Source organism: Mizuhopecten yessoensis, unplaced genomic scaffold (assembly GCF_002113885.1).
Source record: "Mizuhopecten yessoensis strain PY_sf001 unplaced genomic scaffold, ASM211388v2 scaffold716097, whole genome shotgun sequence".
Taxonomy (NCBI): domain Eukaryota; kingdom Metazoa; phylum Mollusca; class Bivalvia; order Pectinida; family Pectinidae; genus Mizuhopecten; species Mizuhopecten yessoensis.
Genome location: NW_018479946.1, coordinates 81349 through 96026, shown reverse-complemented (window position 1 = coordinate 96026; position 14678 = coordinate 81349). Strand labels below are relative to the sequence as shown.

Below are 14678 nucleotides of genomic sequence, written 5' to 3'. Positions count from 1 at the left end.
TAAAGTAACTCCTAAATGCTTATGATGATCATTAAATTTTACAAAACTTCCAACAAAAATCAAATAAAGATTACATCAGTTTTGTCTGTGTTAAATGTAAACAATCATTTCTTTGACCATATATTAAAAATCTCAAGATCTCTATTCTACTTTGTTTGAATTTCAAAACGAGAACATGGCGATTTAAGTAAAGATGTACAATCTGCAAAGAGACGAGCAGTAGTTTCTTAAACATCGACAATATCTCTGATATAAAATTAAAAACAAAAGCGGTTCAATAATTGAGCCCTGTGGTCCTCCTGATTTGATTAAACCGAATTAGGAATTAGAATTGTGTAAATGACCTTCTCTGAGATAAATGATTTTCAAACCACAATTACAATTCACCAGAAATTCCATAGGATTTTAATGTCGCCATTACACCATTATGCCTTACTCGATCGAAATCCTTAGGATTGTCACAGAAACCATAAATACATGTTTTCCCCCTCCAGAGCAATGCATAAGTTGTGATAATATTATAGGATCAAGTAGGCTGAATCTGGTCAGTCATATACTTGTTGGTTTATTTATAATGTTTGATAAACTGAAGGAAATAAGAACTTGCTAACTGCATCTTTTAACCATGATCTTTTTGAAATCATTAATTACTTCAGAATATAAAAATTATTGTAAATACAAAGGTTCGGAAACATGCAAAAAAGGAGAACAGATAACACCAACTCAAGTCACGGACCCGTAAGAACGAGTTGGAACTTCAGGAAAAAACATGCATTACTTCGCGTATATTCATTATACATTTACCGTAGACCTTGGAATGAAAGATACCGATCGGTGTTCTATCACACACATTGCATGTTATTTCATACTCAACAGATGGTGCTGATGGAATAGCGAGCAGGTGTCCTAAAGAGATACAAACCCTTTCACCTGTACATACTACATTTGTATTTCCCTTAGATTTTTATCACTTAAATTAGTTATGCTTCCAGCATTATTGACAGGCCAAAGGTGCCAGACTCTCCATTTGTTAGACATTCTCAATATTACTGTGACAGAGTTCCAAGTAACAATCGTTATTGGTGACCTTTCAAAACAGTACACACCAGGTCGGCACTTGCCGCCAATAGTGTTGTATGCTTTTCCTACTGACTCATCGCTATGTGTTGTGACAGTGTTAAAAGAGTACCTTGAAAGGACTAAAGTTCAAGGCAAGGAGTTTAATGTACAAACGAAAATATCGTACGGAAACAAGTTGAGTGTGTAACACGAGGGAATGGTATATTTCTAATAATTGTTCATAAATAAACAGTTTCCTTATGTCACATCATATATCAATATTTACTAAACAGAAATAATATACAAGAAACTTTATTTATTGTTTGTCGTATATATATAACGTGATACGACAGAACGGTTTGAAGTTTGAACAGAAAAACATTCATAACAATCCAAATGTGTGCCCAATAGTTTATTTTAAAGAAAAGCATACAATTTCTTCTTAAAAGGTCGATGTTAAATGTGACCAGCCGGTGGTAATTTGATAAAACTGGCTAAATTACAATATATCAATGTATGTCTTATTGCAGTTTTAGTTTAAACATATTTTATTGCAATATAATTACAAAAGGATTGGACACAAGTTATTGCAACTTATTAACGCCCTTTCCATAATGGTTTACAACATATAAATACAATGCAATTTCTTATTGCAGTACCAGCCTAGGCAACAGTGTCAGAGAGTTCTTCATCTTCTTCATCATTATCATTGCCATCATCATCATCATCATCATCATCATCATCAACATCATCATCATCATCATCATCATCAACATCATCATCATCATCATCATCATCATCATCATCATCATCATCATCATCATCATCATCATCATCATCATCATCATCATCATCATTTCCTTCAGATTCATGCTGAAACAGAAAGTAAAGAAATGATTTAAGTTTAAAGCAGTACCATATTGATAACTTTATAACATGTTATTGCACATTAATGTTGAATTATTTTACCATTTATTCATTAAACGTAATCTTATAGTCCCTCTTTTTTAATGGTCTCCATTTAACTATTTCCTGTGTTCATATTCGGTCCTAACCTATCGTGTTTTAGTTGAATCATGATGAAGTTTGCTATAAGATAAAGTACGTCAACAAAGTGAGTTACAGTTCACCATATAACATCTGTCATATTTGTCATTTTCAACTTTTAAAGAAGTTATATTAATGTAATAGATGCTACACTTTATATTACATATTTGGTATTATTTGTCTATATTTACTATCTAACTCTGTTATTTGTTCTTTATCTTGTCTATAAAATTGTCTATCCCCTTTTGATTGTGATTTTTTCACTTCCGGTACCTGATCTATCAACTTATCTATCATTATTATCTTTCTCTATTGTCTGATTTTAATTTCTCCACTTCCGGTTTTTGTTGTTGCTTTATTCACTTCCGGTACCTGATCTATCAACTTATCTTTCATTACATTTACCTCTATTGTCTGCTTTAGTGTGCTCCACTTCCGGTTTCTGATCTATATACTTGTCTTTGATTGGTTGTTTTATTCACTATTACGGTACCTGTTCTTTAAAATTGTCTATCTTAACTACATTGTATCTACTTCTATTATCTACTTTCCCCCTCCAGTTCCGGTTCCTGACTATATATCATTGTCTAGCATTACTATCCTCCTTCATTTCTTTGTCAATTTCCGGTACCTGACCTATATAATTATCCATTATGACTATGTACCTCTATTGTTTCATTTTTATCCTCTTCCGGCACTTTCTCTAAGTTCTCATCTATCTCGTCGCTGATGTTTTTCATGGCCTTGTCCTCTAGGCCACCAACGAGACCACCTAGGACGTCTGTTATTGTCATATAAAACATTTAGATAACATATTGATAACACATAAGGGAAATACAAATAAGGATTATACATAAAAAATATCGATATAATATAAAAAAAGAGCCAACACACGGAGACAAAGTATATATATACGATATACGATGGCGGCAACATATTATGATACAATACCATAGCGTCAACATACGAGGATCCAATACCACAACGTCAACCAGAGTCAACATACGAGAATACAATACCACAGCGGCAACATACGAGTATACAATACCACAACGTCAACATACGAGAATACAATACCACAGCGGCAACATACGAGGATACAATAACACAAAGTCAACATACGAGGATACAATACCACAACGTCAACGTACGAGGATACAATACCACCGAGTCAACATAAGAGGATACAATACCACAACGTCAACACACGAGGATACAATACCACAACGTCAACATACGAGAATACAATACCACAGAGTCAACATACGAGGATACAATACCACAACGTCAACAAACGAGGATACAATACCACAACGTCAACATACGAGGATATAATACCAAAGTGTCAGCATATGAGGATACAATACCACAGCCTCAACATACGAGAATACAATACCACAGAGTCAACATACGAGGTGACAATACCAAAGTGTCAACATACGAGGATACAATACCCAAGTGTCAACACATGAGGATACAATACCACAGCATCAACATACGAGGATACAATACCACAGAGTCAACATACCCGGATACAATACCACAACGTCAACGTACGAGGATACAATACCAAAGTGTCAACATATGAGGATACAATACCACAGCGTCAACATACGAGAATACAATACCACAGAGGCAGCATTCGGGGATACAATACCAAAGTGTCAACATACGAGGATACAATACCACAGCGTCAACATACGAGGATACAATACCACAACGTCAGCATACGAGAATACAATACCACAACGTCAACATAAGAGGATACAATACCACAGTGTCAACATACGAGGATACAATACCACAGCGTCAACATACGAGGATACAATACCACAAAGTCAACATACGAGGATACAACACCACAACGTCAACATACGAGAATACAATACCACAGAGTCAACATGCGAGGATACAATACCAAAGGGTCAACATACGAGGATACAATACCAAAGTGTCAACACATGAGGATACAATACCACAGCATCAACATACGAGGATACAATACCACAGAGTCAACATACCCGGATACAATACCACAACGTCAACGTACGAGGATACAATACCACCGAGGCAACATAAGAGGATACAATACCACAACGTCAACACACGAGGATACAATACCACAACGTCAACATACGAGGATACAATACCAAAGTGTCAGCATATGAGGATACAATACCACAGCGTCAACATACGAGAATACAATACCACAGAGTCAAGATACGAGGATACAATACCAAAGTGTCAACATACGAGGATACAATACCAAAGTGTCAACACATGAGGATACAATACCACAGCATCAACATACGAGGATACAATACCAAAGTGTCAACATATGAGGATACAATACCACAGCGTCAACATACGAGAATACAATACCACAATGTCAATATACGAGGATACAATACCACAACGTCAACATACGAGGATACAATACCACAGCGTCAACATACGAGGATACAATACCACAGAGTCAACATACGAGGATACAATACCAAAGTGTCAACATACGAGGATACAATACCAAAGTGTCAACATATGAGGATACAATACCACAGCGTCAACATACGAGGATACAATACCAAAGTGTCAACATACGAGGATACATTACCAAAGTGTCAACATATGAGGATACAATACCACAGAGTCAACATACGAGGATACAATACCACAGAGTCACCATACGAGGATACAATACCACAGAGTCAACATACCAGGATACAATACCACAACGTCAACGTACGAGGATACAATACCAAAGTGTCAACATATGAGGATACCATACCACAACGTCAATATACGAGGATACAATACCACAGAGTCAACATACCAGGATACAATACCACAACGTCAACATACGAGGATACATTACCAAAGTGTCAACATATGAGGATACAATACCACAGCGTCAACATACGAAGATACAATACCACAACGTCAACATACGAGGGTACAATACCACAGTGTCAACATACGAGGATACAATAACACAAAGTCAACATACGAGGATACAATAACACAAAGTCAACATACTAGGATACAATACCACAGAGTCAACATAAGAGGATACAATACCACAGAGTCAACATACCAGGATACAATACCACAACGTCAACATATGAGGATACAACACCAAAACGTCAACATACGAGGATACTTTACCACAACGTCAACATACGAGGATACAATACCACAACGCCAACATACGAGGATACAATACCACAGCGTCAACATACGAGGATACTTTACCACAACGTCAACATACGAGGATACAACACCACAACGTCAACATACGAGAATACAATACCACAGCGTCAACAAACGAGGATACATTACCACAACGTCAACATACGAGGATACAATACCACAACGTCAACATACCAGGATACAATACCACAACGACAACATACGAGGATACAACACCACAACGTCAACATACGAGAATACAATACCACAACGTCAACATACGAGGATACAATACCACAGAGTCAACATACGAGGATACAATACCACAGCGTCAACAAACGAGGATACATTTCCACAACGTCAACATACGAGGATACAATACCACAGTGTCAACATACGAGGATACAATACCACAGCGTCAACGTACGAGGATACAATACCACAACGTCAACATATGAGGACACAATACAACAACGTCAACATACGAGGATACAATGCCACAGAGTCAACATACGAGGATACAATACCGCAACGTCAACAAACGAGGGTACAATACCACAACGTCAACATATGAGGATACAATACCACAACGTCAACATACGAGGATACAATACCGCAACGTCAACAAACGAGGATACAATACCACAACGTCAACATATGAGGATACAATACAACAACGTCAACATACGAGGATACAATACCACAGAGTCAACATACGAGGATACAATACCACAACGTCAACAAACGAGGATACAATACCACAACGTCAACATACGAGGATACAATAACACAAAGTCAACATACGAGGATACAATACCACAGCATCAACATACGAGGATACAATACCACAATGTCAATATACGAGGATACAATACCACAACGTCAACAAACGAGGATACTTAAGCATTGAACTGTTTTGATATGGTATTTATGATCTATTTGAATGACACAGCTTTGCAAGCAAACAACATAATGCGCGCTAGCTCATTATGATTTGTTTGCTTGCAAAGCTGTGTCATTCAAATAGATCATAAATATCATACAAAAACAGTTCAATACTTATATTTACGTTTTCTCTGCCTCTTATGTTCTTTTTTAACTTATAATTTATAATTAAAATTAAAAATGCCCGCCTTATCGACAGTCCACACAATTTCGTTCAATAGTTTGAACAGCGTATTGTCGCGTGCTGATTGGCAAACAAAGTAGTACTTTGACATTTTAACAAACACTTCAAATTTATTCCACAATTTAGTATCAATACAATTGCGTATGATATGTCTATAGGGTGATTCCAGTTTTTCAATAGAAATCTGAGCTGAAAGTTAGATTTGAAATTGTTTCGATTTTCCCCCGGAACAAATTTCGCGCATGGATAAATACAGTGAACACCGTGAATGGGACCTTGACCTCCACGAGGGAGTTATTTTTGGAAGTTAATTCGAACTTTTCTCTTTGCTCATTTTGTGAAGAATCCAGGCGTGAATGTATTTGTTGATTGTATGGGAACCCGACAACAGTCGGTAGATTCTATAACAGCATCGTTATTTGACATGTCGTCTGAAACTGAGGAACCGTGGATCCGAGACGCGTGAAACTGATAGCGTTTGAAGTGAGTGATCTTGCGACGGAGCACAGGTTCGTTACAAATGTCTGAAATGACGAATGTTTATGTGTGCTGTGACTCATATCAGTAGGTCTGTAACATATGTGTCAGTAGGTCTATAGAATATGTGTATTTCAGACATTTATAACGAACCCCTGTTGATCAGTGCAGTGTAACAGACGATATTTCTGATAAATTGCATGAGCGTTAAAATTGTTTCCATTGCCGGCATTGGTGATTTCAACCGATGTGCATTTTGTACGATATTGCAGACCTTGGTCTTGTTTTCGTTGTAATAAAAGTGTTTTTTATTTTATTTTTTATTTTGCACATAAATTTATAATGACATTATCAAATCTCACAATGCCCAGCGATATTTCAGCAGCCGTCATGTTTATTTACATTGGATATTGTAGTTCCGGTCAGTGTTGTAATTAATACGCTAAGAATTGTGTCTCGTGCGGCATGGTAATTATGTCTCGTGCGGCATGGTAATTAAAGTCCCATCAACGACCCCGCTTTCAAAGAGGCTATATAGTGACAATGCCATGCAAATGTAAATATAATACCACAAAATCAACATAAGAGGATACAATACCACAGCGTCAACATACGAGGATACAATACCACATCGTCAATCAATGTATGACAATGTAATAACAAATACATAGGCTAAATATTGGACTATCGGTACAGATATTACTAAGAAAACCGTTTTTGTCAAGAAAAGAGCATATTTGGAAGATGAGTGACGAAACTGGATATTGACTACTTTTCGTGAACATATCTACCCTTAGTTGTATCCATGATTCCATTGTCGTCGTCGTCATCGTCGTCATCACCGTCAACGCCGGTGTCGTTCTCGTTGTCAATGCCATCGTCGGTGTCATTATCGTTGTCGCTGTCGCTGCCATCAGCACTTCGTCTGACGACGATAGATTTGCCGGTAGTAGTGTGTAGTATTACACAGAGAGCGAGTATAAGGATGACGGCGTTGTGTCCGAGAATCATGTTTTAACGAGGACGTGTAGGTGTATGGGGACAAGACGGGGAGTTAAGGAATATATACAAAAAGGAGGCGATCAATGCCGTCTTTTGTTGATAATTGATAGTATGCAATCTGTGTATCATTCACGGGCCACAATCTGTGTGTATGTGTTTCATATTCTGTAAAATATCAGTACCGTAGCTAAATATTTATTCATGTTTCGGAAGAAAATGTATATAAAAAATGTGCTTATCTTTAAAAAGTTTGGATGCATGACATCATTTGATTATTTTATTTGGCTATAATGCTACTTGCTAAAAACGTTTTTAATCTAAAAATTCCATCCGTAACATGAGAATGTGTATACGATGTATTAGGCGCAACACATCAAACGTCTATTTCGTAAGTCTGGCCTTACAGATTGTAATTTAACGATATGTGATTGTGTCTTTCAATGACAACTTAAAACGTGTAGACTTTACTTATTTTGAAATTATGAAACAAGTTACTTCAACTTGTAGATATTATTCAGTGTTGTTGGCCCGAGTGTTAGCGGACACTGAGTCTTAATGTGGTAGGTCTAACTCGGAGAACAGTCACACGGTCGGGCATCCCTTTTTACGTCCGCTAGAGGGGTCGAACCCTAGCCGCCTTGGTGAAAAGCAAGTGCGCTATCCATTGTGCCACTCGACGACCCAAATAACATCTTTAGAATTACTATCCTAAATTGAAAACTATATAATAATATTATAACACCTGCATTCCCACTCATGTACTCGTTGATAGATGGAGACAGAGACAGAATGAGATATAGAGAAGGTGAAGAGACGGAGGTAGACAGTCCGGAGAGATATAGAGAAGGTGAAGAGACGGAGGTAGAAAGTCCGGAGAGATATAGAGAAGGTGAAGAGACGGAGGTAGAAAGTCCGGAGAGATATAGAGAAGGTGAAGAGACGGAGGTAGAAAGTCCGGAGAGATATAGAGAAGGTGAAGAGACGGAGGTAGAAAGTCCGGAGAGATATAGAGAAGGTGAAGAGACGGAGGTAGAAAGTCCGGAGAGATATAGAGAAGGTGAAGAGACGGAGGTAGAAAGTCCGGAGAGATATAGAGAAGGTGAAGAGACGGAGGTAGAAAGTCCGGAGAGATATAGAGAAGGTGAAGAGACGGAGGTAGAAAGTCCGGAGAGATATAGAGAAGGTGAAGAGACGGAGGTAGAAAGTCCGGAGAGATATAGAGAAGGTGAAGAGACGGAGGTAGAAAGTCCGGAGAGATATAGAGAAGGTGAAGAGACGGAGGTAGAAAGTCCGGAGAGATATAGAGAAGGTGAAGAGACGGAGGTAGAAAGTCCGGAGAGATATAGAGAAGGTGAAGAGACGGAGGTAGAAAGTCCGGAGAGATATAGAGAAGGTGAAGAGACGGAGGTAGAAAGTCCGGAGAGATATAGAGAAGGTGAAGAGACGGAGGTAGAAAGTCCGGAGAGATATAGAGAAGGTGAAGAGACGGAGGTAGAAAGTCCGGAGAGATATAGAGAAGGTGAAGAGACGGAGGTAGAAAGTCCGGAGAGATATAGAGAAGGTGAAGAGACGGAGGTAGAAAGTCCGGAGAGATATAGAGAAGGTGAAGAGACGGAGGTAAACAGTCCGGAGAGATATAGAGAAGGTGAATAGACGGAGTTAGACAATCCAGAATGTAGCTGGAGATTACTTACTAAAGTGAAATCGAATGTAACAAACATGTCAAAATATATCTTGGATTTTGTGGTTGTCAAACGGAATACGTGGCTCTCTGTTCGCTGTCCACTACTCTTTATACTTGTCAGTGTAATACTGGCGATTCAATTCTCCCCCGGGCACGTTGGCCCCCGTAATGATAGAGGATAGCCTACAGCTGTTGCAGAGATAACTTTTTATTCAACATAATCAATTGCATCCTTTTGTAGATACAAACACGACACATCCTTCGATGACCCGTCTAATCACGTGACTTGTGCTACATTGCACCTGTTCCAAGTGACTAATGCCACCACGTGACCCGTTATCAATCTTCCTCTATAACTGTGTCCTGCATACGTGGAATAAAATGGTAATTAGCTGAAGTGATTTACACAAAGTTCGGAGTGATATTTATATCTAAGAATACATCTTGTGTTTGGAAGGTCTGTTAAGTGGTCATCAACAACAATGTACATGTACCTCGAGATGTGGCAATGATACATACCCTGTCTAGAAGTATAACTAATTAGTTTAGATGTCTGACCTCTGAGAGCATCCCTAATTTCTATTGGAAAATATTGGGATCATACTCTTTCACGTGTATCTTGAAAACTTATACAGTACTGTAGTGTCTTGGTAGTGAAGTTATACCATAGAGCAATGCTACAACTATAACACGATAGTAGATATAGACTATTATGTTATTACAAACTAAAATATCAAAACCTGAATAATCGAAAAATCTTTATTGCCAAAAAACGCAGAAAAAATGAAAACAAAATGTGAATATAACACAATGAAAGTTACAATACAAAAAAACCCGGGTAATTTGCGATTTTTCAAATTACTAACCCACCTTTCGTGGACATTTCGTAGTTATCAGGTGACATGTTAAGCTGATGTCATTAGACGTATCAGGTGACCTGTTAAACTTGTGTCCTCAGTTACTTGTCGGGCACACTAGGTACGTTACCCGGCGGCCTATTATACTGGTCCCCCTTGGGACTACCTTGACCTTTAGGTACAGTTCCTCCTCCACTCGACTGAGTCTCTGTAGCTTTGTTTTTCCCGTCCTGTGTGCCCTTTACTTTTCCTGGTTTGTTATCAGGTACCTGTTGATGTGATTCGCCAGCAGCCTCTCCGCCCTCCTTCCCTGGAGGTTTCATTTTACCCGGGGATTTATTTTTGTCATCGACTCCATGACTTCCGGTCGCGGACATACCACTGTAGTTTACTTTGAAGGGACTTTTGTTGTTGTTTCCTACGCCGCTTGATTCGTTCGCACTTGAGTATCCGGCGCCGCCATTCTGTATGGTTATTTCGTCTGGTGGGATGTTGAAGTCAGCGCTTTGAGTCTTGTCGCCCCCTGAGGCGTCCGTGTGTTCTACTTCATGTTCTCCAGTCTATGGGATCTTAACGATGTTTACGAACAATAACCAGAGTTAGTGATGACATACGGTGGACCTTCAATATGTGACATGTTTTGTATTCGCCGTTAAGTTTGGACAATTTCATAAACGTATTTAGATTTCTTGTGACATATATTCTTTTTGCCATGTTGTTTGAACAACGTAAATGCATTCCTGATTTTTAAGTGTTATACTTCTCAGGTATTGTTCCAAAAGGGTCATATCTCGGGGGCCTTTGTAGGTAGGGGACTCCCAATCACTTAGAAACCTGGGATATGGATACTTTCTTTTTCTGTGATGATAATTACTGATTTTTATTAATATATGTGATTATTTCCCTATACTTGTAATATAATATGTTATTGTTATTTTACATGTTTGTCGCAATAATAGCTCTCAAGAGCTAATATTCCTTGCTTACCTGTATGCGACGTTAAATAAAATTTCTTGTATCTTGTGTGTCGACGTTATTGTATATTTCGTCTTCCTGTGTTGACGTTGTGGTGCTTTTTTCCACTGTGTGTTGACGTTATTGTATATTTCGTCCTCGTGTGTTGACGTTGTGGTGCTTTTTTCCCACTTTGTGTTGATTTTATTGTATATTTCGTCCTCATGTGTTGTTGATGTGGTATATTTTGTCACTGTGTGTTTACCTTATTGTAAAATAGGTCGTCATCGTGTGTTGACGCTGTGGTATATTTTGTCACTGTGTGTTTACCTTATTGTATATTTCGTTATCGTGTGTTGACACTGTGGTATATTGTTTTCACTGTGTGTTGACGTTATTGTATATTTCGTCCTCATGTGTTGACGTTGTGTTATATTTGTCACTGTGTGTTTACCTTCTTGTAAAATAAGTCGTCATCGTGTGTTGACGCTGTGGTGTATTGTTTTCACTGTGTGTTGATGTTATTGTATATTTAGTCCTCGTGTGTTGACGTTGTGGTGTATTGTTTTCACTGTGTGTTGATGTTATTGTATAGTATGTCCTCGTGTGTTGACGCTGTGGTACATTGTTTCAATGTGTGTTGATATTATTGTATATTTCGTCCTCATGTGTTGTTGATGTGGTATATTTTGTCACTGTGTGTTGACGTTATTGTGTATTTAGTCCTCGTGTGTTGACGTTATTGTGTATTTCGTCCTCGTGTGTTGAAGTTATTGTGTATTTCGTCCTCGTGTGTTTACGCTGTGGTATATTTCGTCCTCGTGTGTTGCCGTTATTGTGTATTTCGTCCTCGTGTGTTGATGTTATTGTGTATTTAGTCCTCGTGTGTTGACGTTGTGGTTTATTGTTCTCACTGTGTGTTGACGTTATTGTGTATTTCGTCCTCGTGTGTTGACGTTGTGGTGTATTGTTCTCACTGTGTGTTGACGTTATTGTATATTTCGTCCTCGTGTGTTGACGTTCTGTTATATTTTGCCACTGTGTGTTTACCTTATTGTAAAATAAGTCGTCATCGTGTGTTGACGCTGTGGTATATTTTTTCAATGTGTGTTGATATTATTGTATATTTCGTCCTCATGTGTTGACACTGTAGTGAATTGTTTCACTGTGTTGACGCTATTGTATATTTCGTTATCGTGTGTTGACACTGTAGTACATTGTTTCACTGTATGTTGATGTTATTGTATATTTCGTCATCATGTGTTGTTGATGAGGTATATATTTTGTCACTGTGTGTCGACGTTATTGTATATTTCGTCCTCATGTGTTGTTGATGTGGGATATTTTGTCACTGTGTGTTGATGTTATTGTATATTTCGTCCTCGTGTGTTTACGCTGTGGTATATTTTGTCACGGTGTGTTGATGTTTTTTTATATTTCTTCCTAGTGTGTTGACGCTGTGGTATATTTTGTCACAATGTGTTGATGTTATTGCATATTTCTTCCTCGTGTGTTGACGCTGTGGTATATTTTGTCACAATGTGTTGATGTTATTGTATATTTCGTCCTTATGTGTTGTTGATGTGGTATATTTTGTCACTGTTTGTTGATGTTATTGTATATTTCGTCCTCGTGTGTTGACTCTGTGGTATATTTTGTCACGGTGTGTTGATGTTATTGTATATTTAGTCCTCGTGTGTTGACGCTGTGGAATATTTTGTCACGGTGTGTTGATGTTTATTTATATTTCTTCCTAGTGTGTTGACGCTGTGTTATATTTTGTCCCAATGTGTTGATGTTATTGCATATTTCTTCCTTGTGTGTTGACGCTGTGGTATATTTTGTCACAATTTGTTGATGTTATTGCATATTTCTTCCTTGTGTGTTGACGCTGTGGTATATTTTGTCACTGTGTGTTGATGTTATTGTATATTTCGTCCTTATGTGTTGTTGATGTGGTATATGTTGTCACCGTGGGTTGATGTTATTGCATATTTCTTCCTCGTGTGTTGACGCTGTGGTATATTTTGTCACTTTGTGTTTACGTTATTGTATATTTCGTCCTCATGTGTTGTTGATGTGGTATATTTTGTCACTGTGTGTTGATGTTATTGTGTATTTCGTCCTCGTTTGTTGACGTTATTGTATATTTCGCCCTCATGTGTTGACGTTGTGGTATACTTTGTCACTGTGTGTTGATTTTATTGCATATTTCGTCCCCGTGTGTTGACGCTGTGGTATATTTTGTCACTGTGTGTTTACGTTATTGTATATTTCGTCCTCATGTGTTGTTGATGTGGCATATGTTGTCACTGTGTGTTGAAGTTATCATATATTTCGTCCTCATGTGTTGTTGATGTGGTATGTTTTGTCACAATGTGTTGATATTATTGTAAAATAAGTCGTCATCGTGTGTTGACGCTGTGGTATATTTTGTCACGGTGTGTTGACGTTATTGTATATTTCTTCCTCGTGTGTTGATGCTGTGGTATATTTTGTCACTGTGTGTTGATGTTATTGTATATTTCGTTATCGTGTGTTGACACTGGGATATATATTTATGATTGTGTGTCATGTGTGTAAATATCAGATTTGAGAGACAACAGGTTGCAAGACACTGACACAACCTGTTGCCTAAACTTTTTATTGATCAATTTTCTTATTTATTAAAATTTATTTAAAAATCCGATTGTTTCCAACTCGTTTATCTTTTTTATTGATATGTTAATCGTTATGATAATCCCATTCATCTTATTGTGCACATATCTTGCAGAAATACAATACACTTTTGTGGCAGCACAACGCATCAAACATAGCGTGCACGTCGTGAAAACATCGTCTACACATTCGCAGGCATATTCCAAGAGTGGTATTCCCTGCAGGTACATACTGTAGGGCGTAAGAATTGTACCTGCTGCCCCCATTGCAGGACTAAATTCGGGATCTTATCTTTTCTCTTCTTTCTAAACAACTTTCGTCTTCCTAAAGTCTCTCTTGACAATGCCTCACTTTTGGCCTTTACTTAAGTGTTTCTACGCCTACTTAACGCTTAGCAATTTAGGAGTGGGACGACTGGTTCGCCCGTTGTCAGTATGATGTGACTGGTGCGGGTGTCCTGCTGGGTGTCTTCGGCAGTATGTTTCAGTGAGGTAGCACTTTAAAGTCGGCATCAGTTCCGCGCTATCGCAAGGAGACAAACACGAATATACCGCAGCCTCCAAAAACACACACGCATGCATTTTCCACACACATATGGGGGTGGGGGTGGGTAGTCGGGGGT

At 38.2% G+C, this 14678-nt stretch overlaps 2 protein-coding genes across 2 annotated transcripts in view; both read right to left on the bottom strand.

Moving 5' to 3' along the window:
* LOC110441685 (clumping factor A-like) overlaps window positions 1–7947 on the bottom strand; it is a 15985-nt gene extending 8038 nt beyond the window's left edge. Inside the window, exons 1-2 of the mRNA XM_021484894.1 lie at window positions 7693–7947; window positions 2772–2887 (exon numbers count right to left, since the gene is read on the bottom strand). Of these exons, the coding sequence (XP_021340569.1) occupies window positions 2772–2887; window positions 7693–7912 (336 nt within the window). The 5' untranslated portion in view covers window positions 7913–7947. The remainder of the gene's footprint in view (window positions 1–2771; window positions 2888–7692) is intronic.
* Window positions 7948–10545: 2598 nt separating this feature from the next.
* LOC110441684 (clumping factor B-like) overlaps window positions 10546–14678 on the bottom strand; it is a 15359-nt gene continuing 11226 nt past the window's right edge. Inside the window, exon 3 of the mRNA XM_021484893.1 lies at window positions 10546–11004. Within this exon, the coding sequence (XP_021340568.1) occupies window positions 10546–11004 (459 nt within the window). The remainder of the gene's footprint in view (window positions 11005–14678) is intronic.